General features: G+C 47.0%; 1 protein-coding gene across 4 annotated transcripts in view; it reads left to right on the top strand.

Moving 5' to 3' along the window:
* Positions 1–24,156, top strand: part of MYZAP (myocardial zonula adherens protein) — an 87,732-nt gene that overhangs the window by 18,727 nt on the left and 44,849 nt on the right. For 3 of the 4 annotated variants that reach the window (XM_032864854.1, XM_032864856.1, XM_032864857.1), the window contains exons 3-9: positions 5,649–5,804; positions 9,244–9,336; positions 12,618–12,731; positions 15,650–15,802; positions 17,621–17,746; positions 18,732–18,860; positions 23,812–23,891. In XM_032864854.1, coding sequence (XP_032720745.1) covers positions 5,649–5,804; positions 9,244–9,336; positions 12,618–12,731; positions 15,650–15,802; positions 17,621–17,746; positions 18,732–18,860; positions 23,812–23,891 — 851 coding nt within the window. The remainder of the gene's footprint in view (positions 1–5,648; positions 5,805–9,243; positions 9,337–12,617; positions 12,732–15,649; positions 15,803–17,620; positions 17,747–18,731; positions 18,861–23,811; positions 23,892–24,156) is intronic. The other variant, XM_032864855.1, reaches the window with a different exon arrangement.

Below are 24,156 nucleotides of genomic sequence, written 5' to 3'. Positions count from 1 at the left end.
GATAGGCAGCTGGTACTCTGGATTCGCAGCTCCAACTTGGGTCTGAGCCTTGGCCGTGTTGCCATGGGAACGTCGACGCTCACACCTTCTCTTATCAATGAAGGTCTGTGGAGGATATTTGTATTTTATCAGTCAAGGTTACCTGACGTGAATACTACAGGACTGAGTTCCAGCCAAGTAGTTCCTGATTTTGCCCTCCGGATAGTCTTTTCTTTTCCCTGGGGTTGTTGGGCATAACCAGCTGTTGTCTGCGTAGAAGCTGGAAGGTGATAGCTTTAAAAAGTTACCTCCTATCAGGAGACTATTATTAGAACTACACTCCCTTTGGTATTTCTGGTTGGCTACGAGTTATTCTACTCCTTCTTTTTAAGCATAAAAAATGATCGGTGTTTGTCCAAGCATGAGTTTACTATTTTATATAAAATGGTCTCTTCGGTCTGTGAGATTCTCAGAAATAACAAATACCTTAATAAGCCGGAGATAGCCATTTCTTTGAGGAGACTGGGCTGTCTCTCCCCTCCCTATTTGCCTCCCAGGCTGTGGGAAGGCCTCTCAGGGTGGCTGTCGTGTTCATTTTTGTCACAAGGAGACGAAACAATGTCAACTGTGAGTCATGACTGGGGACTCCTAATTTTTTTTTTTTTTCAAGATTTTATTTATTTATTTGACACAGAGAGACACAGTGAGAGGGGAAACAGAAGCAGGAGGAGTGAGAGAGGGAAAAGGCTTCCCGCCGAGCAGAGAGCCCGATGCGGGGCTCGATCCCAGGACCCTGGGATCATGACCTGAGCCAAAGGCAGACACCTGACAACTGAGCCACCCAGAGGCTCCTCCTCATTTGCTAGAATGGACACACGGGTCAGACAGGTCAGAGCACATTCCTGACAGTGCGGTCCTCTGCCTGCAAGGTGGGTAGCTATGACACCCCTGGCTCAGCTCAGCTGTCCCTGGGTCAGCTGCTGCCCTCTGGCTGGAAGAACTGGGTCAAAACAAAAGGTTTTGGAGATAACTTGGCTTCCAGTTTGCATGTCATTTAGTTCATGTCATCGTCCATCTAAGTCGCATTGGCAGCCTGGACAGGAGACCAGCTGCCCATCCTGGCCTCTGGGGCTAGGGGCTGCCTGGGGCGGGCTACTACTATTGGTTTGAATTTATGTTAAACTGTGTGTGTCTGAAGTTCCCTGAGAATACTTCTTGACCAAAGGATTTTCTTCCTTTGCACAGATGAGTGTTTTTGGATGACCAGATGCTCCAAATCTTCTGGCATAGACCCAATTTCCAATATTCTGTCTTCCCTCTTCTTTTGAAACATACTTATTAAGCGTCTCTTTATGTCAAGTATTGGGAATAAAATGGTGAATATGGCAGCTCTAGTCCCTGAATTATGGAGCTTATCTTATGGGAAATCCTTTATTTGGAGTTAGGGTTTGGGAAATATGGTCTGGCTCTTTCAGCAGCCCTAAAGCCCTTGCAGTAGGAACGTAGGCGGCGTTACTTTTCTGTGGTTTCTCCTCCTTTCGAAGGCACTTTCCGGTACATTCACCTCTGGTAGACGAGCCTATCGGTAAATGTTCGGCTATGAGCACATCCCAGGGAACAGTTTAACTGAGAGATTCTCTGTATGTTTCTCTGATTCCGCCTGTTGTTAATTACGTTGCATCTCACGTGGGGGTTACGGATTCATTTCGGTCAGATGGTAGTTTTTCCCGTCTTTGGCGCCAACTCTCTTTTCATTTTGTGCCTTTGTTAGGGCGTTGGTTTTCAAAGCAGTTTTGCCTAGTATTGTCTCATGCCCGGGAGGCTTTTCATAGGCCAACTATATTTTTAAGAATTTGATATTTTAATACCAACCAAGCAACATTAGAAAGAAGTTTAAAAAAAAACCAAAACAACTTTTAATTACAGAGAATTTCAAACGTATACAGGAGGAGACCGAATGGGGTGCTCAATCACTGACCCTTAACCCAGCCCCAGAGCTCTCAACCCAGGCTCAGTCCTGCCCTGTCTGCACTCTCATCCGTTTCCTCTGCCCGTATCCCAGATATCATAAATATTTAAGCATGTTTCTCTGAAAGATAAAGGCTATCTCTTAATACAATCCCAGTGCTGTTATCATGCCTAAAAAACTAATATTTATCTTATAGGGAGATATTTTAAAGGACCTGCGAGGAAAAATACGCAGCCACAGACACAGTGCTAGGCATGGCACCTCTTTTTTCCATTTTTTTTTTTTTTTTTCCCATGTCCTACAACATGCAGACATTTTGTCAGAACGATAGCAGTCTCGGGCTCCTTTGCCACTGCTCTGATAGGAATTTTATGACCGGGGCAAAATCAGTTCCCTGTCCCTCCCTCTAAGAAAAGCAGAGGATGTTCCCTCTGGCTGGGCCATATTGACATCTGGAAAAGTCCCCAGAATTTCTTCCAACTTCTAAAGCTCCCTCTTCATTCAGCAAATATTTATTGAGAAAGTCACTAAGTGTCTGTCACTGTTAGGTGTCGGGGATTATAATAGAAAAGAAGACCACAAGGCCCAGCGAATAGACAAGCAAGCCTTCTGTGTATGATGATACTAATACCCTGTTGTGGTTATGAGGGTGCAGAGACCTAACCAGTCCGAAGGGTGAGTGAGGACGTCCTCGAGGGGGAGACATTTTGGCCCAGCCATGGGCACTGCACACAGAGAGAATGGCCCGTGTAATGCCCTGTGACAAGAGGGAGGTTGACTGATAAAGGACAGAAAGGAGGTTGGGGGTGAGGGTCCAAGGGAAAGACGGAGCCCAGGAGGCTGGATGGGAGCCTGCCTTGTGCTGAGCCTGCCTCTTCCTCGTGGCCCTGACAGGACTGGGGCCACGGCTCTCGGCTGCCCTGTCCCTGAGGTCTGAGCTGCCCCATGGAGACATGAGATTCAGTTTCACTCCTGACTCATAGCTACTTTGAAGATTTTGTGGTCAAAGGGAAGAGCTTAGATTTGGGGAGATGTCCTCAGGCAATTGAATGTCGCCACCTTGGAAGAACTAATAATATTTATGTGGTCGGGTTACTGTGAGGATGAGAGAAGATGCTGCACAATAAAACAGACAAATACTTGTCCCCTGCTCACTCTTCATCAGCCTCCCCTCCGTTTCCCTGTCACACTGCCTGGGGAACCCTCTCTATGTGGAGTGTCCCGTGAGGATGGCCCTGCTCCTGAGCAAAGTCCTGGGCTGGGCCCTTCTCTGGGCTCTTTATTTAGTTCCTGGCTTGGTAAGAATTTTTTAGTTTTAGTTTTTTGAAAATTGAAATGTAAGTTATTCATTAAAAAATGACGTCCCCACCCCTTTCTTTTTCTGGTTAAAAATCTAACCCACAGAAGCATAAGCGGGAAAAAAGTGAAATCCCGTTTTAACAGAGCCCACTGGCTTTAAAAGTCTGGATTCCATTCTTCTAGATGTTTTCTACACACAAACATACATTTAAAAAAAAAAAAATCCAAGAACCCGGAAATGACTGTTTTCCGCTTCACAGATCTTCAATGTCTTTCCATGTGTGTAACTGTTGGAGACATCACTTTCACAGACCTTGTTGTGACCTTGTGTGTGTTTTCCTCCACGGGTGGTGGTCCCTGTCCCTCCACCGGGCGGGAGGGCAGAGTCCTCTGGATGCGGCCACCTGAGCGTCTTCCTGAAAGCCAGAAACGCCTTTCACCGAGGCCCCAGGTCCTCATCAGCTTGTTTTTCAGGAACTGGGTGGAGTCTGACTGAAAGAGCCTGCTTTTGTTGCCTGGTCTGCCAGGATTTTCTTTACAGCTTTTCCTCTTCCTAATTCTATGTCTGGGAAACCGGGGCCTGGAATCCCAGCTTGTCATTCCACCAAGAGCCATGGAACAGCCTCTTCACCTAAATTTATGTACAGATTTCAAGAGTTGCATTAGTGCCTATGGGACCCCCGCACCATGGACTCCAGTGGAATCATTTTCTGGAAGCAAATTCAGTGTCACAACCCCTCATATCCCGTCTTTTGCCAAATATGTACAGAAGGGTAAGAAGCAATGGATATTTTGTTTTCTAGGTGTTTTGTTTTTGTTTTTGTTTTTAAAGCTCCCAACCTAGACAGACAAGCAATACAAACGGTTATAAAGAAAGAATTGAAAGATATTCTGATACCCAGTACCCCTGCCCCCCACACACTGTCCCCTCCTTAGAGGTTATTACTATTAATAATTTGTCATGTGTCTTTTTAAACTTTTCTTTGACAAACTTTCAATGAATGGGATTATAAAGTTTTTATTCTGCCACAAATGAATGCTTTTTAAAATGTAAATTACAGTTTTGTATGCCAAAAATATTTTGCGAGTGCATGGAAGGAATTTATGCAAAGGTGGTTTAAAGATTGGTGGGACGGGTGCTTGGGGGGCTCAGTCAGTTAAGCATCCGACCTTTGATTTTGGTTCAGGTTGTGATCTCAGGGCTGTGGAATCGAGCCCTGAGTCGAGCTCCGCACAGAGTCTGAGAATCTCTCCTCCCTCCACCCTTTCCCCTGCTCATGTTCAATTAAAAAAAAAAAAAAGTAAGTAAATAAAATCTTTAAAAAAAATTAGTGGGAGAACAGAGTTGCCATTATGGAATTCAGGCTTCTGTACTGTGATTGTCAAGGTACCAGGGTCAACCCCAGGGGAGACTGGACATAGGTTGGTTTGTCTGTGACATCTCAGTCCCTGGTTTTGTCCTGCCCTTCCTTCTCCCTCATGGAGGCTCTTACTCTGTCCTCCTGCACCTATCAAAGCCTACAGCATACTTGGTGTCAAGAGAGTTGGCCTTAAATCTAGATGTGTGGCTGGAAGCAAGCTATTTAACGTCTCTGAACTTGGGTTTCCTCAGCTGTCAAGTGCAGAGGACCATCGCTCTGTCACAGAGCGGTCGTAAAGATTCAACGTGCTAAGGGACGTATCTGGCTTATGGTAGAAGCTGAACAAATCTTAACTGCCCTTTTTTCCGGTTTCTTGAGCCTTCATTCTGTAAAGGTGTGTCAGGACATGGTACCCCTTCCCAGGAGTGTTTGCCTTTCAACATGGATCAAAGCTTTGGGTGAAGGAATTAAGGTACAGGAAGGTTCTTCTGGAGAGAAGCTATGCTGCTTCTATGCCTGGCTTTTCAGAACTACTTCATGAATTGTCATAGCCCAGAGGGCAGCCAACATTCCTCCCCCAGTATCTCAACCTCATGCATTTCAAGGGACATATTCAATGATGAGGTCTGAGGTGGAAGGCATCCAGAGGAGCTGATATGAGGTGCTGGGGTGTGGGGGAAGCATTACCAGGATACTGGGAGTGTGAGAGTGCAGACCCTTGCTCTTATCATGAGGGACAACACAGGTCCATCTGGCATCTTCATGAGAATGAGAAGGGCACTGGTCTGGGACAGTGGGGCCCGCAGATGGACTCTTAGGTGGGTGGATAGGGCTTCAGTAGAAATTTGAGAAAGATGCCCTTCCTCCAGGTGCAAGCAGGAGAAGGGAGAGTGGGCTGGGTCTCCGACAGCCTCTCCTTGCCGCCTGGCTCCTTGGTTGCCCACACAGCCTGCACGGCATACACAGCGCACCCCTTGTCACAGCTGCTCCCATGAGGCCTAAACGGTCATTCTTCTTTCCTCTCTTCTCCCTTCTTGAAGCAGCCTGACCTAAGCAATGGGGAGCCCACCAGGAAACTTCCTCAGGGTGTCGTCTACGGTGTGGTGCGGAGATCGGATCCAAATGAGCAGAAGGAAATGGTGGTGTACGGGTGGTCCACCAACCAGCTGAAAGAAGAGATGAACTACATCAGAGACGTGAGTCGTTTAAGGATGTTTGTTTGTTTTGTCCATACTCCTTTTGTAGCATGCGAGATGGTGGAGTAGGAAGCATTGATGTGAATGTGATAAGGCCTTTTGGAAGAATTCCTAGCATTACCATTTTGGATGGAAACGTTTCTGTGGATCTTCACGGTAGTGTTTAAGGTACAGATGTAATTGTGCAGCGAGGTCTAGCATGAACTGCTGGAGTGACTTAGTAGGAATGCTCAGGAGACCAGGTGACTCCCTTCTTCTGTGTATGAGATGGAGGCTTTTAAGTGATTTTTTGTTTATTATGTTGGACGTTCCATTCCTGGCATAGGAGTTTTGGAAACTGTATGCATTTGGTTGCTCTGGGCTGTAAGGAACAGAGATGCCATCTCAGAAAGGAAATCTGTCTCATGTGGGGATAAGTGTAGGGGTAGGTGGGTTCTTACCAGGGCACGTCCAGGCTCTAATCTTCCTTGTCTGAGTTTCCCTTGGTTCTAGCCTTCAGCCTCAGGCTCATGGCATCACCTGAAAATATCATGGTGTCTAGAGGAAGAAAAGAGGGCACTCACCTCTGTTTTCTTTTTAGAGGCCCCCTATTAGGCTTCTCCTTATGTCTCATTGGCCAGGATTGGGTCACAGGCCCATTCCCAATCTACCCTGGATGGGTCCCCTGGCGAGGGGAATGGGATTGATTATGGCTGGTTCAGACCAATCAGTTGTGTTGAAACAGATGCTGAGAAGTCAACCACAGTAGACACTCCATCTCGGGCCACTCAATATCATTTCTTTGTGTTTGATACTACGTTTCTTAATTTTTAAATTATATACTTTTTTCAAAGAAATTTGGAAAATATAATAGTGTATAATAAAGAAAAAAACAAAACCATCTATAATTCCACCATTTAACCAGAATAGTTATTAAGGAACTTTTCCTTCTAAATTTTTTATTTCTTTTCATCTGTCTCTCCGTCTGTCCATCCGTCCATCCGTCCATCCATCCATCCATCCATCCATCTATCCATCTCCATTCCTTTTTGTTTCTTCGTCCTCCTAGTGCCTTTGTTGGCCACATCAGTGTGATTAGATGGAGAGGAAATGAGTTTCTCTGACAGTGTTGGGCCCTGAGCACCTAGTCTGGTGGACTAGAAAGTTCTCATGAGAAGCAGAGCAGTGTGGGGCAGTAGAGTACCCCCCCGGGCCTCAGTTCAATGTCTACCTCTGTGTTTGGACCAGCCAAGCTTTTGTTCTCTCCGGGCTTCAGTTTTTTCCTATGTAGATTGTAAAGGTTGGGAGGGGACCCCTAAAGTCAAAACTGCCAGCTTTTTATATGGTGTATTTGCAGAGAAGACACAAAGTCATGTTGTCAGCTCTTGTGTGGATTTTTTAAAAGAATATCTCTTATTAAGTATTAAAAATAATAAGTGTTTTGGTCACCTTCTTTCATGTGTCTTGTAAGATTTGGATACTTATATAATTAAAAGGAATAAAAAAATCTTGTCTTGATTATATGTAATAATAATAATAAATACTTAACTGAGAAAATGGAGAAAAGCCAAAAAAGTTATCCACACAAATGCATAGGACAAGTGTGACAACCACCAGCCTCAAATCCCCAGTCATTATACATACTCCTCAGGTAGAACTTTCAATCTTTGAGTGTCTCATTCCGGATTTTCCTATATTAGAAGCAACTTGAATATCCTAGTCTCCCCTCTTTTTCTGATGGAAATACTTAGTCCCTTCTCGTATACCTCAGTGTGGCACCGCTTCACAGGTAGGCCTTTGAGGCAGAGCTGAGAGTCGCCAATTGCCCAAGACAAAAACAGCAGGTGGAGGCTGGTCGTGAACCAGGGATGATGTGTGTCTAGGACACAGGGTGGTTCTGACCTGCATTATTAGCTTCCACTGGGACTGCAACTTAAAATTAATTAAGGTCCCACCTTCTAGAGCTGCCTTTAAGTCCATCCCTGGCCTGCTTATGCCTAAGCATGTTTACGGGATTGTGGGTTCTCTCTTGACGTGGGTGACTCTGGCCTGGCTGGCTTCCTCCAGTATTTGCCGCCCAGCCAGAGAGCCGGCCCATGGATGAGCAGTATGAGCGCCAGCTTGGGGTCACAGTGAAAGCCATTCCGTCTGCCCAGAGTGCAGAGTTGTATTTGTAGGTAACAGCACGTTTTCCCAAGATGTTTGTAGGTAACAGCACGAAAGTAGACTCTGTCATCAGAATTCATTTAGGGAAGGCGTGGCACCTTGTTTGCACCCGGCTGCTGAAATCTCCAGTACACAGTCAGCCCTAATAAACATGCAGTCTGATTTAAAACCATGTGCCAGCTATGCAAATACAGCTTCAAGGTGAGGTTCCCCCCGTGCTGTCCCCTACACACCCCTCATTCCCACCAACTGCTGCCTTCGAGCCCTTCCTGCAGGGAAGTGCTGGAGCTCTCTGCAGGGGGCTGGCCTGGAGACTTTGTTTCTATTTGAGGACCCCTGAGCTCGCCACCAACCAGAGGGGCAGCAGAAGAAGGGAGGAGATGCGGTCAAGGTTTTTTGTTTTTATTTATACAATTTTTTAAAAAGATTTTAATTATTTATTTGACAGAGAGAGAGATCACAAGTAGGCAGAGAGGCAGGCAGAGAGAGAGAGACGGGGAAGCAGGCTCCTTTCTGAGCAGAGAGTCCGATGTGGGACTTGACCCCAGGACCCTGAGATCATGACCTGAGCTGAAGGCAGAGGCTTAACCCACTGAGCCACCCAGGTGCCCTATGTATAAAATTTTTAAGGACCTGTTAATCCTTCTAAAGTGCTACTGTAGAGAAACTTAGTCAGTGGTTGTGTAAACAGATGTTTAGGGGATCACCCTGACCCTTGTTATATTTTGTGTCTTGTGTATTATTGGTCATTGTTGAGGAACTAATGTTCAAATTTATGGTCTCTCTGGGCTCATACTTCCCTGCTGTGTATTCCAGACACTTCATTGCTCTTTGGTAGTCAGAGGTGACACAGGGAAAATTAGAGGGCTTTTTGGTTTTGGTTTTTTGGTTCTCCTAGCCAGCTGTTTATAGAGTCAATTGGTTAAAAATTTTCTACTTCTAAAAATGCATGGTAGGAAAAGGGGTAAATCTTGCCTGAATGTGTTTGGATAGGTGATAGGTGAATTTCAACAAACCTTCTTCAGAGGTTCTTATTTGGATAATTAACCTTTATTAATAATTATAATCATATACAATCATAGTGCATATGTATTATTACTGGTATTATTTGGATAATTCCCTTGACTTCTAACTAGATATTAGGAGTGATTTTATCCCTTAATCTCTTAAAATTGTTTTTTTGTTTGCTTGTTTGTTTTTGTTTTTTTGGGGGGGGGCCTTCCTGTCATTAAGGTTTCAACAAATTTCACATGAAAATGTTATAGCTTGATCTCTAATAGCATCTCATCTGCAGGTGAGAGCCACTTTGGAAAAAGTAAGGAAACGAATGTATGGAGACTACGATGAAATGAGACAGAAGATTCGACAGCTCACCCAGGAATTGTCAGTAAGTGACTATCTCAGTGACTTGGAAACATGGAGGGGTGGTAGAGCTTAGCACTCCTTGTGAGGGTCTGCTACCTGAATATATTTGAGTTTATGATGATGTTTGCGAGTGGAATCCTATTTTGAATGAACTCAGGGAATGTTATCACGGAATTAAGTTTATTATTTAAAGGGATATTTTTGTGGCAAGAATGATCTTTACATTAAAAGCATTCCCTCCACAGTCCGGAACAAGACAAGGAAACCAGCTGTCATCACTACTACTTAACATTGTACCTGAGAGATTAGCCAATGGAATTGAACAAGAGAAATTAATTTAGAGGCATAAAAGTCAGACAGGTAGACGTAAAACTGCCACTATTTGCAATCACACTATTTGTGTGATTATATACCCAGAAAGCACAAGTGAACCAATGAAAAAAAACTACTGTAAAAAAATTTTGTAAAGTAGGAGGGTAAAAAAATTAATAGTAATGGGCAAATACATTTCAGTATACAGAAAACAACTGGTAAGAAGAAATAAGAGCAACAGAAAACTACGAAATATTTAGGAGTAAACTGACCAAGAGGAAAGACATGCCATGTGCTTAGACAGGAAGAGCCAAAATCGTAAGCCATCAGTACTATTCAGGTTAATGTAGGAATGTGTTGTAACTCCATAAAAACACCAACAGATTTTTATCTTATGTTGCTTTTGCAACTGGACTGGATGATCCCAAAGTAGACAGAAGATAAATATGAAGAGTTGAGGAAATTCTGGAGAGAAATGCAATGAAGAAGACTAGCTCTATTAATATTACAAGACATTGAGAGAGCTTCAGAGATTAAGACCGTATCATATTGGCACATAAATAAATAAGCATCCATGAAAAAAGCCCAGAGATGTACGTCAGTATGTGAGAAATGTAGCAACCTAAAGGGAGGAAAATGGGCCAGTCATTATACACTGTGGGGACATCTTATGTGACATCACGACAGGCTTATATCTGGATGAATTCCAAAGAGATCAAAATCTTAAATGCTGAAGGTGAAATTTAAAAGTGCCAGGAGAAAAGGTGTGTGAGTTCTTTTATACTCTTGGAATGGAGAAGGCTCTTTGTTACTCTTGACATGACATCCCAAACTACAAAAGAAAAGTTTCATAACTTTGACTACACTGAAATGAAAGATGTGTGCTGGCAAAAACACCAAAGTCCAATGACAAACCCAGCCCAAATGACTTGTCCTTCACATCATAGGTAACAGGCTAATTTTCCGAGTACTTAAAGAGTACACAGACATCAAGAAAAAAAGGCCACAACTCAAAAATAGGCAAAATATTTGTTATAGATAACTTACAGTAATTTTTATCCATGAGCCTGGCATCCCTGTGGGGGTGGACAGGACACTGTACTAGCAGTGCTGTGGAGGAGCAGGCCGATTGCTGGACAGGATGTGATTTTGAATCACCCCGAGGACGAGCAACTTGGCAGTATCTACAAAATTACTTAGGTCTCTACCCTGTGACTTAGCAATTCTGTTCTGAAGAATGTATTCTATAAACTCTCACGTGTGAAATGACAGAGGTGTGAGCTTAGTTATCACATTGTTTGTGACAGAAACAAGACCGGAAACCTAAATATCCATCAAGAAGGGGAAAGTAAACTAAATTACTACTCTGCAAGAGAATACGCAGAATTTAAAAAAGAGGAGCTCAGAAAGAGATACTGAAAGATCTCAAAGATACAGAGTAGATGGTAAAAAAAAAAAAAAAAAACAAGATACAGGGAATTATGTACAGTGAGCTACCACTTATGTAAAACAGGAAGGGAAAATAAGTATGTTTAGCTAGTTCTATGGATATGAAAGCAGTTACTAGAAGGATAATCAAGAAGCTAATTAACCAGGATTCTTAGTTGAGGGGCAAAGCGGGCGTGGTGGTACCTGAGTGGAGGGGACAGGAGTGGTTGATTGATTTTGGTGTCTCCCTTTTATATTTGGTAAATGTTTGAACTACTTGAAGGTACTATTTTGGAGTTTAAGAAAAAATAACATTCCTCTGGTTTAAACAAGCTAAATCCTGTGAGAAAAAAAAAATTTTTTTATACTTAGGATTCATAATGGTGAAGAAAAAAAGTCCATGTATATATGACACACTTTCCAGAAAGGTAAACATCTGTAGGAAGGAAGCACAGTTGCAACAGTCAAGTTTAGGCAGTGGCTTGGCTGGGAGATGATCTGCTTAAGAGCCATGGCCCTGATTATAGGGGTGGGGGCGTATAAACAGAGCCGCCCAGCCCGGCCCGTTCTCCCTGACCTGCTGGGAGCGGTCTGGGGAGTCCTCACTGACTTGTGGAAATTCACTCTGCCGTCCACGGACACACACCAACAGCCATAATTAAAGCCAATGGTTGGCATTGCAGCAGATGCATAAGAGAGTCTCTTCCCCCCCTCTTTCCATCCCCATCTCCCCCACACCCCCATTTTCCCATGCGAGAATGGTGGCAGGAACTGTCCGTCTGCCACAGTGCCCTCCGGCTGCAGGCCAGCCCGCCTTCTGCAGCCAGATGACGGCTGCAAAGTTCCTGTTCGGTGAGCTCGCCCCTGAGCGAGAACATGCCGCCGGCCTGCCCCCAAGGCCAGGCCTACTGTTCCCACTCGGGCTCCCCCGCACACAGGGCACCACCCACTCCATCATTGCTGGTGGCCTCCTGTGGGCTTACAGACCCCATGGGCGTCCAGCCTTGACCGGTCCCGAACCCTCACCCCTACTCCCCCTGCCTCCTGCAGCGGTAGAGCGCCCCCCTCCCCCCCCCGCCCTCTTGAAGCTCTGGCTTGAGGCTGCTAGAACTCTTGGATGAAACCGTGTCAAAGGTGCGGAACACACACCCTACAAAGACCACACAGTGGCAGCCCCATAACGTGCTTGAGAAGCGCATGAGCCCCACGTGTGCTCTCTCTGGTGACTAGAAAGGGCAAGATGGCGGGAGAAGGTGTGGCAGCTGCGTTCCAGGTCCAGCTGTGTCTGTTCTCAGCCTCTGGGGCGAAAATACCTGAACTCAGACTCGGTTTCCTTCATAGAAAGGGAGGGAGCTCTGGCTGCTGCACGTGTTGTGAGGACCTAGCGAGGCCCCACAGGGGAAGACGTGAAGGAACAATGTCTTGTCTTTCCCCCTCTGGGCCATGCAGATGCGGGCTTTGTAACCTTAAGCTCTACTTGGACTATCAGGAGAAGGTTCTAGCCTAACCAAAGCTTGTTGCGGGTGTATGTGGTTTTGTGTAACTACCTTATCATCTGTCTAGGCTTCCCAGGCTCAGCAGGAGTATCTCAAGAATCATATCCAGACACAGTCGTCAGCCCTGGACAGTTTTAATGCCACCAACTCGGCCTTAACGTCGGACTCCATCGGCCTGCAGGTACTTGTTTGCTCACGGTCAACCTGGGTGCCCTCTGGGTGGGGCGGGCATGCCTAACCAGGTGTGGACCCTGTGCCTTTGGAGAAAAGCAAGTCATGGGGTGTCTTCGGACCATCATGCAGGATCCTTCAAGCATGGCCACGGTAGAGACCCCGCCAGGATGCTGGTGAAGGAAGTGAAAGGAAGTGCTTCCAAGCGGGGGCTCTAACCCTTTGAGTTTTATTTGTTTTCGCCTTCGTTAAAATGGGAGTTTCCATCCTGAGCTTTTTGCTAGAGGCATCTCCTTCTCCAGCAGGCACCTGAGGGGGTCTTAAGTGTCAGCGCCTGAAACAGCCCATCACCGCCCCTTGCAGCCCCAGTTTAGGAAGTTCCACTGAGACACAGGAGAGACAGACTTAACCACAGACAGTCTGTGGTCAGGCGTGGCGAGGAGCTCCCAAAGGCTGTTAAGCACGTTTGCCTAATTTAGAAATTATTTCACAAGAAAAATCCTATGCATGCCAGAGGATGTCCTAGAGTAGCCGACAGGGATGCAGAAGACTCAGGATCCTCCAGATGTGTGTGGTCAATCCCGGAGAATTGCTCTCATGAGTCATCTGATTTGCTGGGAGCTCACCAGGCCCGTGCCACCCTGTTACCCTTCCACCCCAGTCCTGTGTCTCTATGCAAATTAACCTGAAAGCATTCAGGACACAGTGTTATGTTCACCAGAAACCGCATCCCTTGGCTTTAGTCTCCAGATATGCAAAGGATAGTTTCTACTTCTCCTCCAAGTTCATTTGACTCTTATCTTTCTACCCCCCTCTTAAAGGTCCCACGGCCATTACTGTCCTTCCTGGTTCTATATTAATAACTTTTCAGATAAACAGATTTCATGTTGGGATCACCAGCTGTTACAGCAGTAGCTCCAACCCTAGAGCTGGGTGCAGCAGTGGGCCCAGGTGGGCGTCGTGTTCCAATTTGTCTGGGAGGCCATCTCCATCGGGGGCTTGGAGCCTCACCCTTTTCCTGGTCCTTCTTGGTGTGTGCCCGTTATCCCGGCCTCAGGCGTGGCCTTGCTTTGGGTCTGGTTTATTCGGTATCTTTGGCTTTCCCTTCCTCCTGCCATCAGGGGGGTTGGCAAGGCTCCCTTTCCTTCTCTCTTGGGCATCTTCCCACTCCTGGCCAACTGGGCGATGCTGCACCTCACCTGAGTCCAGACGTGAGGTCAGCTGTTAGAACAGGGTCAGCTTTGACCCAGGTACCCTGACTGGTTCTTAGTTATGGTCCAACCTCTTGGCTGGGGGCAGACCAAGGAGCTTTATCACAAAAAGATTAAAAATTATTGTTAAAAAGAAGCAGCAGAAAGAGAAGGAGAAAAAGGAGAAAAGAAAGGCACCCTATTCACAACCAGGAAATTCAAGCGAGTCTGAAGATAGTTGTGTTCTTATTTCTGCAAGGCTCTGACCTCTCTCATTGGTCAGACTAGCCTATTTTCATTATTCTTGACCATGAGACCAGACCCCTGGTTTGATTTCACAGAATGTCAGAACAGGAAGGAGGTGCTGAGATGATTTCCAGTCCCCTTGTTTTATGGATGAACAAGCCAAGGCCAGCAGAGAGAAATGCCTTGAACAAGGTGTCTAGTTAGTAGCAGAGCCAGGATTAGAACCTTGGTCTCTGGGTCCAGATGTAGGCTCATGAGCATGAGAGCTGGACCTGTAAAGCCCGGAGGGCTTGGAGAGGAGTGGTTGGGCCAGGTGGTTTCTAAACCCCTTGCAGCTCAAATTATTTTCTGATCCTCTGCTTCCAAATGGCTTCTGTGTTTCTTTTAATATCGCTCCATCAAAAATCCTTTCTCCTGATTCAAGGAGAATGAGAGGCATTTTATCCAAAGGGGAGGCTAAGGACTTGAAAAAGCTTCAGGGACTGATCATCTGCAAAGAGAACAAACGTATTAGAAAATGGGTCCAACCCCAGAGTTTCCCTGTCTATCTGAAAGTTGAACACGACTTGGGGAGGTGGGAGGTGGTGCCCATAACCCAGTCCCCAGTGGTAAGAATTCCGGGTTATGGAGACCATTCTCTGTACGAGGAGTTCACCAAGTGGAACCCAAAGCGTTACCTAACACCAGTGTGAATCCAATCGCTCTTGCTCCAGTGGGTGGCCGGGAGCAAAAATCTGCAGGCTTTTGATGCTTGTCAGGCCCTGGTCTGAGTCCTCAAACCCTGCTCCCTGGTGCTCCTTTGTCATCACCCTTTTCTAAGGGGGGAAGGTGGCAAACTCGCCGGGCGTCACCAGCACCTCAGCCTTTGGACAGGCAATCCACAAACAAGCGGTGACAGCCCCTGTAAGGAGAAAAGGCAACACTTCCATTCTCCAAAACGCGTTTTGTTTTTTTATTTTGTTGTGGGAATCTGAAAGCGACAGAAAACACAGAGAAGAAAATAAATATCCCCCCTAAGCCTACCACCTACCGGTAACCTAGTATTTGGATTTTGGTGAAATTCAGCTAGTCTTTAACCAAATTTTCTCTGCATAAATGCATTTGAACAAATGTTTATACATTTGCCTTCTCAAAATGGGATTTGTTCTATCCTTACTATTTTCAAAACACATTTTTTTTTTTTTAAATGTGAAATGATGCCTTAGGAACACTGTTCCTTGGAAAGACTCCATTTTAGTCCATTTCCATCCATCCTGAGCAGTGGTAGGGTGGGTGGGCAGAGGCTCGCTGGCCACCCAGCCACAGAGCCGGCGACGTCTTGACCACCGTCGGGGGACCTGCAGCCCCTCAGACCCCAGGGTCCCCGGCTTGCAGCTGCCGGGGCCTGACCTCTCCCTCAATGGTTAATGCCAAAGGGATGTCCCAGTGCCTGACTCTGGCCACATTTACTCACATCACTGGCTCTGGTTTTGATTTCTTTTCACATCCCTAGAAAACCCTGGTGGATGTTACTTTGGAAAATAGCAACATTAAGGATCAAATGAGAGACCTGCGGCAGACCTATGAAGCCTCCGTGGGCCAGCTGCGGGAAAAGCAGAGGCAGTTGGAGGTGGCGCAGGTAGAAAACCAGCTGCTGAAAATGAAGGTAAAGCAGAGTGCCGACGTCCCCGTGAGCTGCCTCCTCATTCCCTTTTCTCCTCTCTCCTCCCATCTTCAGGAATTCCATCTCCTTTCCCCTGTTTGCCTTGTTGGCGTTGTCCGCGTTTTTGTGGCCAACCCTACGGGGCTGGGCTGGAGGGCACCAGAGGTTTGTGTGTTCGCTGCTGTCAGTCCAGATTGGGGTTCCCCGTGAACACCCCCAGCGGGCACTCCTGCCCCAGCCCCAGTGGTCTCAAGGGCTGCTGAGACCGTCATCATGGCGCTGCGATCACACCCTGGGGGTGTCCACAGGCCTGGGACTCCAGAAGCTTCACAGTTTAGATTTTCTGTGACATCTCAAGGTCTTTCTGGGTGGTGTGAGAGGAAAGAGTCTGAGATCACACAGGAAGAACATCCGTGGGCGACCAAGGACTCTGGGCAGTGTCCCTCTTGTCCACCAGCCCGTGCCTATTCCTCGGCGGGGCTTCTCCTGCCTCGGAGGTGTTTGGGCCTCTTCTAGATGGGAAGCATGGATTGATCTCGTACCCACTGGTAGGAACAGACCCATGGATGGTGCCTAGAAGGCACTCAGTAAATTATTTCCTGAATCAATATGTTCATACTTAAGTCTGTGGATTTCCAGTCGTGTTCAGCACAGCATTAGGTGGTCCTAGAGGAGAGTTCCTCATGAGTGGTGGACCCGTATAATGGATTGCTCAAACCAGGACACTTTTGGGACTGGAGGGTGGTGCTATTGAGAATTGAGTTGGGGGATGCATGTGGGTGGCTGAGTTGGTTAAGCGTCTGACTCTTGGTTTTAGCTTGGGTCATGATCTCAGGGTTGTGGGATCGAGCCCTACATTGGGGGTCTGTGCTTAGTGGGGAGGCTGCGTCTCCCTCTGCCTGCACTTCCCCTGCTCACACGCTCCCTTCCCCAAATAAATAAATCTTTTTTTAAAAAAAGGAATGGGTTAGGGAGACAAATTGGGACATGCAGTCCCCCTCCGTGTGGGGGTACCTCACATGGGGGGGAGGGGTTGCCACATTACATTTTAAATTTTATTGCTTATTCTACTCAGACCCACTTCTAATAACGTGGTGATCTTTTTTCCAGCCCACAACAGAATACTCCAGAATTTGAAAAGCCATCTTTTGAGGTTAATTAGGGTATGGAGATTTTATCCAGAGATAAAGGTTTATTAAAATTGATAAAATAAAAGATAATAAAACTTAAGGATCAAAAGACATTAGGCCAGAAAAGTCCATGAAGAAAGGGATTAAGAAGATAGTGAAGCGTGGACACATTTTAGAGAGAATTCACTTTTTTTTTTTTTTTTAAACAGGGAGAGGGACAGGGCGAGAGAGAGAGAAAGAAAGAGAGAGAGAGAATCTTAAGCAGGCTCTATGCCCAGCACCGAGTTGGACATGGGGCTTGATGTCACGACCTTGATATCATGACCTGAGACAAAACTGAGTCAGACACTTAATTGACTGTGACAGCCAGGAACGCCCTAAGAGAATTCAATTTAAAAGTGGCTAAATTGAGAGGACAGAGCTGACACTTAGCTACATTTGTCTTTTGAAAAATTTGCTCACGTGGAAGGTCTTTGTCCTGAAACCACCGTGTGAAGTACTGCCTTGTCTTTTCCTACCCATCCGCTGTCCCTCTTCCCGCTGTCCCTCTCCTCTGCATTCCCGCTGCTTCTGTCTCCCGCAGCAGCATCCCACGTTCCCTGCTGCGTGTCCACACCTTGCCCACCTGGCGAGAGGGGCCGGCTCCCCGGGGTTGGCAAAAGCCAGAGCTCTGATGGGCGCGTCTTTGCAGGTGGAATCCTCCCAGCAAGCCAATGCCGAGGTGATGAGAGAGATGACCAAGAAGCTGTACAGCCAGTACGAGGAGAAGCTGCAGGAGGAGCAGCGGAAGCACAGCACCGAGAAGGAGGCTCTCCTGGTGTGTACGTCCTAGCTGCCGACCGACCAAGGAACGGAGAATGTTCCGTCTGTCATCATTGAGGGGGCTGCAGTAACAGGGTTTCTGCCTGGAGGGGAGTCAGTAGACACTAACGTGGGAGAGGGTCAAGGTGTTCATTCACTGGCTCCCTCCCTCCCCCACTTCTTCCTCCCTCTCTGCATCCCTTTCCTTGCCTTGAATACCCCCCTTTCTCTGGCTAGACTCTCTGGCGAGTCTGGGCTTCCGTGCAGCTATGCCCTTTCTCCCTCCATTGGCTCCTCTTTCCGTGAGATGCCCTCCTTCCCTGCCCACACTCCTCCCTGAGCTCCTGCAAAGCCTTGAAAATGCTATCCCCCTCCCCACCATGCACCAAGTCTTTCCCATTCATGAGAAGTGTCCTCTGTGTTTGGGAAGCCCACATTCTTTCTGCTCTTTGCTGTGGCCTTCTCTTGTTCCTGTTACTAGACTTGGACTGTACACCTCACATCCTGGCTTCCCTAGGAACGAGTGTAAGTTCCTTGAAGGCAGGGAGCGGTGGCTGCCTTATCTTGTGTTCTCAAAGCTCTATACGTGGGCTGGGTGGTTGACCGAGTTGGTACTTTGCAATATACGGGAAGGGTCTAGCAGTCTGCATTCAATTCCAGATATGGCCCTATTGCCCTTTATGCTGTTGGCAAATACACGGACAATTCGAGCGTCCAGTCAAGGGAGAAATAACGCTTGCAGGCTTGTTTTTTAGATATAAGGAGTCGGGGAGAAAGGAGAAAAAAGAACTGGGCCCATTAAAAAGCCACACAGTATTTCTTTCTTTCCAGGTGAGAACCAGAATCACAGGAGTTCATGATACAAGTTCATGACACGCCTAGGCCCCCAGGGTGTGCTTCTAGAGAGACGCCATGATTCAGCAAGGCTGGTGCTGTTTGGACCCTAGTCAGCAGCCTTGGGTCTCCAAGGCTGTGCTGAGAACAGTGTGCTTCTTTTGCAGGAAGAAACCAAGAGTTTTCTGAAAGCAATTGAGGAAGCCAATGAAAAGATGGAAGCGGCGGAGATGAGCCTGGAGGAGAAGGACCGGAGGATCGGAGAGCTGGACAGGCTGATTGAGCGCATGGAAAAGGTAACAGACACTGCCCTAGGCCCAGCACCTGCTTTCCCAGGCTCCCCGCCTCTCTCGAGTCCCAGCAGGCTTGTCTGAAGGCTTGAGGCGCCCTCGGCACCCATCCCGCCTGTCCTTCCAATTTGTGATTTAAACAGGAAAGACAGAGCTGTAAAATAAGGTCTGAGGCAGTCCGACAAAGTTCTCATTTTTCCTATGGTAACTCTTTCGATGCTTTAAAAAACATTCCATATATAAATATTTACCCAAATTTGTATTTTCGCACCCTGCTTTGCTGGGGTCCCAAGCACAAACTTCCATTTACTCATTGAGTAACCAAGCCTTATATAAATGTTCCATCTGTACCCTGAGTGGGCCTGCATCTGAAAGGTTGGCTTTTCTCGGACACCCCACATCTGCCAGCCGAGTGAGGTCACCACATTTTCTGTGGGCATTGGGAGTGGGGATGGGGGTAGGCTGGGAAAGGCAGGAGCTCGAAGGTAAAGAAGACATTTGAGAGCAAGGGAGGAAACCGGACATTAGGCAGAAAGTGGAAAACGGGAAGGAGGGGTGGGAGAGAGAAAAGAGAAGGAGCAGGAAGGAGGAAAAAGGCAGGGTGACCTTTAGCAGGTGACAGCTGACTTCTGGGGGTGGGGTGGTAGTCTGGGGGCAAAGCTGTGGCTGGTTTCTGGAGAATGGCTCTCAGCAGCTTGTGGGTCGGTAGGACAGTGACCACCTGCCGAGACTGTGACGTCGGAGCCCCCGGTAACTCAGGCTAAGTGTCCCCCGGCTGGTGACGAGCCAGGGGTAGGGACAATGCAGGTGAGGTGAATGCTTGGGCTTCCAGTGATTCTGAGGGCGGTCTCCTTACCTCTGTGTCTACAGCATAGACCCCCTCCCGTCTCCTGATGAGGCAAGGCACAGCCAGGATGGGAATGGCATGAAACTCCGTGCTCTGGAGCTTCGGGGCTTGGGGGGGTTCCCACTTAGGAAATGTCTTTGTTTGGGAGAGACTTGAGCAGAGTCTGTTACAATGCCACCTCCCCTCCTTGGGAAAACAATCCTAACTTTTATTGAAGAGAAGAGGGTATGGGCTGGTGATGGTCGTGAAGATTGAGCAGTGATGGCATCTTCTAGAACCTAGAGGAGCTTTCTCCCACATTCCCTTTCCTCTCCAACTGGTCATGGCAATCCTCCCCGTGGGTGACAGATTTTCCAGCCACATACAGGCGCAGAGTGAGCGGGTCGCCTGGTTTGGGTAGGATGCCAACTGCTTGTCCATGGGGTGGCTACAAATACAGTTTTAGAATCAGATAGACCTAGAGTTTGACTCTTGCCTCTCTTTCTAGTTCTGGGCAGTTACTTTTCCAAACCGAGTTTCCTCTTCTGTAACATGCTGATAGTAAACATTCTTTCACTTAAAGCTTTGTGAGCAGTAAAACAAGAGAAGTCCACACACAGTGCCAAGCCTGGTGCCTGGCATTTAGTAGTGGCTCAGAAATGTGGGCTTTGATTTTTATTTTGTCACTGACCTGTCTAGGTGTCTGCCCCCAGAGTCAGCTTTTTTTAGCTGGACTTCTTTTTTTTTTTTTTTTTTTAAGAGCTTATCTTCTTTGTACCCTTGGGATTCTCAAAGTAGGATTTTTCCCCACTGATTTCCATGTAGCGCCTGTGTGAGAGGTGATGGGCAGGAGGCCAGGGAGGTGGGAAGGCTAGCCCTCCCTGCCAGCATTTGTGGGATACAGGATGTTCCCCAAGTTCTGTCAGCTTTTTCTGTAGCAAATCAAAATATCAAAACGTATTGTCCTTTCTCTAAATCCTCTTTTCCATTTAGGCGAGAGATGGGTTTGCTTTATTTCACTAGGATTAGGTGTTCCAATGGATGGCTGCTTCTCCCTCAGAGATCCTTCTTTCAGAGTAGGAGAGAGAGCAGTTGTCCTTCACCTGCTCTGCTGACAGCGTGTCCCCACGCATGAATGGTGGCAGTGTGGTATCCTGCCTGCACCCATTTTTGGATTTTCAAAACACTGTTTTTTCCCCCCTGATTAGTAAAAATCTCCTAAGAAGTGTGATTGCTCAGGGACCCTGCTGCAGAAAAGGTGACAGTCTGTGCTTGGGCAGTGTGTTTGCAGGCATGTACAAATGTAAGAAATTACTGGGTAGTGTGCATTCAAGCTTTGTTGTACTTCCAGTTAGGGAAAAAAAATCGAACTTTTAAAGTGTGCCGGGGGGCGCCTGGGTGGCTCAGGGGGTTAAAGCCTCTGCCTTTGGCTCAGGTCATGATCCCAGGGTCCTAGGATCAAGCCCTGCATCAGGCTCTCTGCTCAGCGGGGAGCCTGCTTCCTTCTCTCTCTCTGCCTGCCTCTCTGCCTACTTGTCATCTCTGCCTGTCAAATAAATAAATAAAATCTTTTAAAAAAATAAAATAATAAAGTGTGCCGGAAGTGAGGCCTTTCCCTACTCTAGAGGGCTGTTTTGGGGAGCATCTGCCACTGGGGGTGCTTGTCTCTGAAAGGTCCATCACTATTATTTCAGGGCCGTTGTAGTCTTCCAGCCAGCCGCGAACCACATGAGGACAGGGGAGCCTCCTGCCCAGGTGGGCTGTAAGGCTGTGTCTTTGTTGGAAAGATTTAAGAACAAAAACAGATCCCCACTGAAAGTTGGTCTTCCCTCATGAGGCTAAATCCATCAGTGGTAATATATACTCTTCCTGCGAGAGCGGACAGTTCCCCCATCTCTTCCGCCTATTCCTTGGGTACCGCGGCTCGTAGCCTCAGCAGTGGTGGGAGTTAGTGTTTCAGCGACCGTGTTTTCAATAATTTGGCGGGAAGAGTTTGTTGGGAGAATTTCTGAGAATGATGAGAAGCACAGGAGTACTGAGGGTCTCATGTAAATTAATCTCCCGATATAGCGAACAGGGTTTGATAAATTTCATTTGAAGGAAATCTGTGACACCAAGATCTATAATGTATTTCTAGAGCAATTTTGGTTATGATAGGTGCTACTTTTTTTTTTTTTTCCGAAGGTTTTATTATGTTTTTATTTGGCAGAGAGAGAACAAGTAGGCAGAGCAGCAGGCAGAGGTAGAGGGAGAATCAGACTCCCCTCTGAGCAGGGAGCCCCGCATGGGACTCGATCTCAGGACCCTGGGATCATGACCTGAGCTGAAGGCAGATGCATAGCTGACTGAGCCACCCAGGTACCCCTGAGTGCTACACTTTTTTTTTTTTTTTAAATTAACATATAATGTATTATTAGCCCCAGGAGTACAGGTCTGTGAATTGCCAGGTTTACACACTTCACAGCACTCACCATAGCACATACCCTCCCCAATGGGGAGCTATACTTTTATTAACATTTTCCACTTTGTCCGAGGAAATAATAGTCCATATTCTTATATTATCTTTTTGGATAAACTTTAAAATTTGCATATATACAGCAAAGGGTACAAATCTTTTTTTTTTTTTAAAGATTTTATTTATTTGACAGAGATCACAAGTGGGCAGAGAGGCAAGCAGAGAGAGAGAGGAGGAAGCAGGCTCCCTGCAGAGCAGAGAGCCCGATGTGGGACTCGATCCCAGGACCCCGAGATCATGACCTGAGCCGAAGGCAGAGGCTCAACCCACTGAGCCACCCAGGTGCCCCATCAAAGGGTACAAATCTTAATGGACGGCTTGATATATGTACTAGTTTCCTATGGCTGCTGTAATAAATCACCACTGTGAGTCACTTAAAACAACCCCAGTTTATTGTCCTATGGTCCTGGAGATCCGAAGTGCTAAAATCAAGGTGTCCACAGGGCTAGGTTCCGTCTGGAAACTCTAGGGGAGAGGCCATTTGCTAGGCTTTTTTTTTTTTTGGAAGATTTTATTTATTTATTTGACAGAGATCACAAGTAGGCAGAGAGGCAGGCGGAGAGAGAGGGGAAAGCAGGGTCCCAGCTGGGCAGAGAGCCCGACACGGGGCTTGATCCCAGGACCCTGAGATCATGACCTGAGCCTAAGGCAGAGGCTCAACCCACTACCACACAGGCCCCTTGCTAGGCTTTCTAACTTCTAGAGGCTGCCTGCGTTCCTTGACTCAGGGCTCCAGCTGGCAGCTTCAAAGCCAACAGTGTAGCATTTTCCAGTCTCTGTTTCTTCCTGGCTCCAGCCCTTCTTCCTCCTGCCCATAAGGGCCCCCTGGATAATCCAGGGTCATTTGACCATGTTAAGACCCTTAACTTAATCCCATCTGCAAAGTTCCTTTTTCTGGGTAAGGCCACAGGTGCCCAGGTCTCAGGCCTTAGGATGTGGCCATCGCTGGGGGGCCACCCATTATTCTGACGGTCACAACACACTTTTACAAGTGAACCTACACGTGTAACCACCACCCAGCTTAGTATATAGGGTATTACCCAAATTCCAGAGATTCTTTTCTTGATGACGCAGAAATTCATCAAGAATTTTGCAATAACACAGGCCACTGGCTGAGGAGTATGGATTTTCATTTTCTAGAACTATAAATTCTCACAAGATATCTGAACCTAGGTTGATGGGATACTTATTCATTGACTTATTAAAGATTTCTTTGTTTTTATTGGAGAGAGTGTGCACACAAGCAGGGGGAAAGGCAGAGGCAGAGAGCAAATCCTCAAACAGACCCCCAGCTGAGCATGGAGCCCTGACGTGGGGTTCAATCTCATGACCTTGAGATCGTCAGGTAGGCCCAAACCAAGGGTTGGATACTTAACTGAATAAGTCACCCAGTCGCCCCATAAAAAGAAACCTTGAATGGCTTTATCCAGGATATTTGTCTCTAATTCATAAACACATCTGTAAATGCAGACCAGGAGCTTTGGCAGTTTCGAGCTTCGGTTAAACTCTGGTGGGTGGATGCATAGACCCTACGGGGCGTCCTATAGACTTGACCCCAAGAGTGCTGGAATCACTTGATCTACGTGCACTGATTCAAATATCGGTGTCTGTTTCAGGAACGTCATCAGCTGCAGCTCCAGCTCCTGGAGCACGAAACAGAAATGTCAGTGGAAATAATGGACCCTGACAAGGAAAGGTAAGACGGATGCCCTTTATCGCATAACGGACTTGGGTGGTGGACGTGCTGTGTTTCCGTGGGCTCAGCAGGTCCTCACATTTTCCTTCCCTTGGTCATCACCATTGCAGACTCTTACATGTCGAACATCAGGCTCAGAGCTTCTGCCCCGGGGCCAGTTTCTCTGGGCGCTCACAGCCACATCTTGCAGCCCATGACTGGTTGTTAGAGCAGAGAAGCACCCTGCAGGCTCTCTCGGGTGCAAAAGTTCAGTCTCTAAATGTTC

This window comes from Lontra canadensis, unplaced genomic scaffold, assembly GCF_010015895.1.
Source record: "Lontra canadensis isolate GAN:19392208 unplaced genomic scaffold, GSC_riverotter_1.0 scaffold28, whole genome shotgun sequence".
NCBI lineage: Eukaryota > Metazoa > Chordata > Mammalia > Carnivora > Mustelidae > Lontra > Lontra canadensis.
This window is presented reverse-complemented; position numbering and strand designations above follow the sequence as displayed.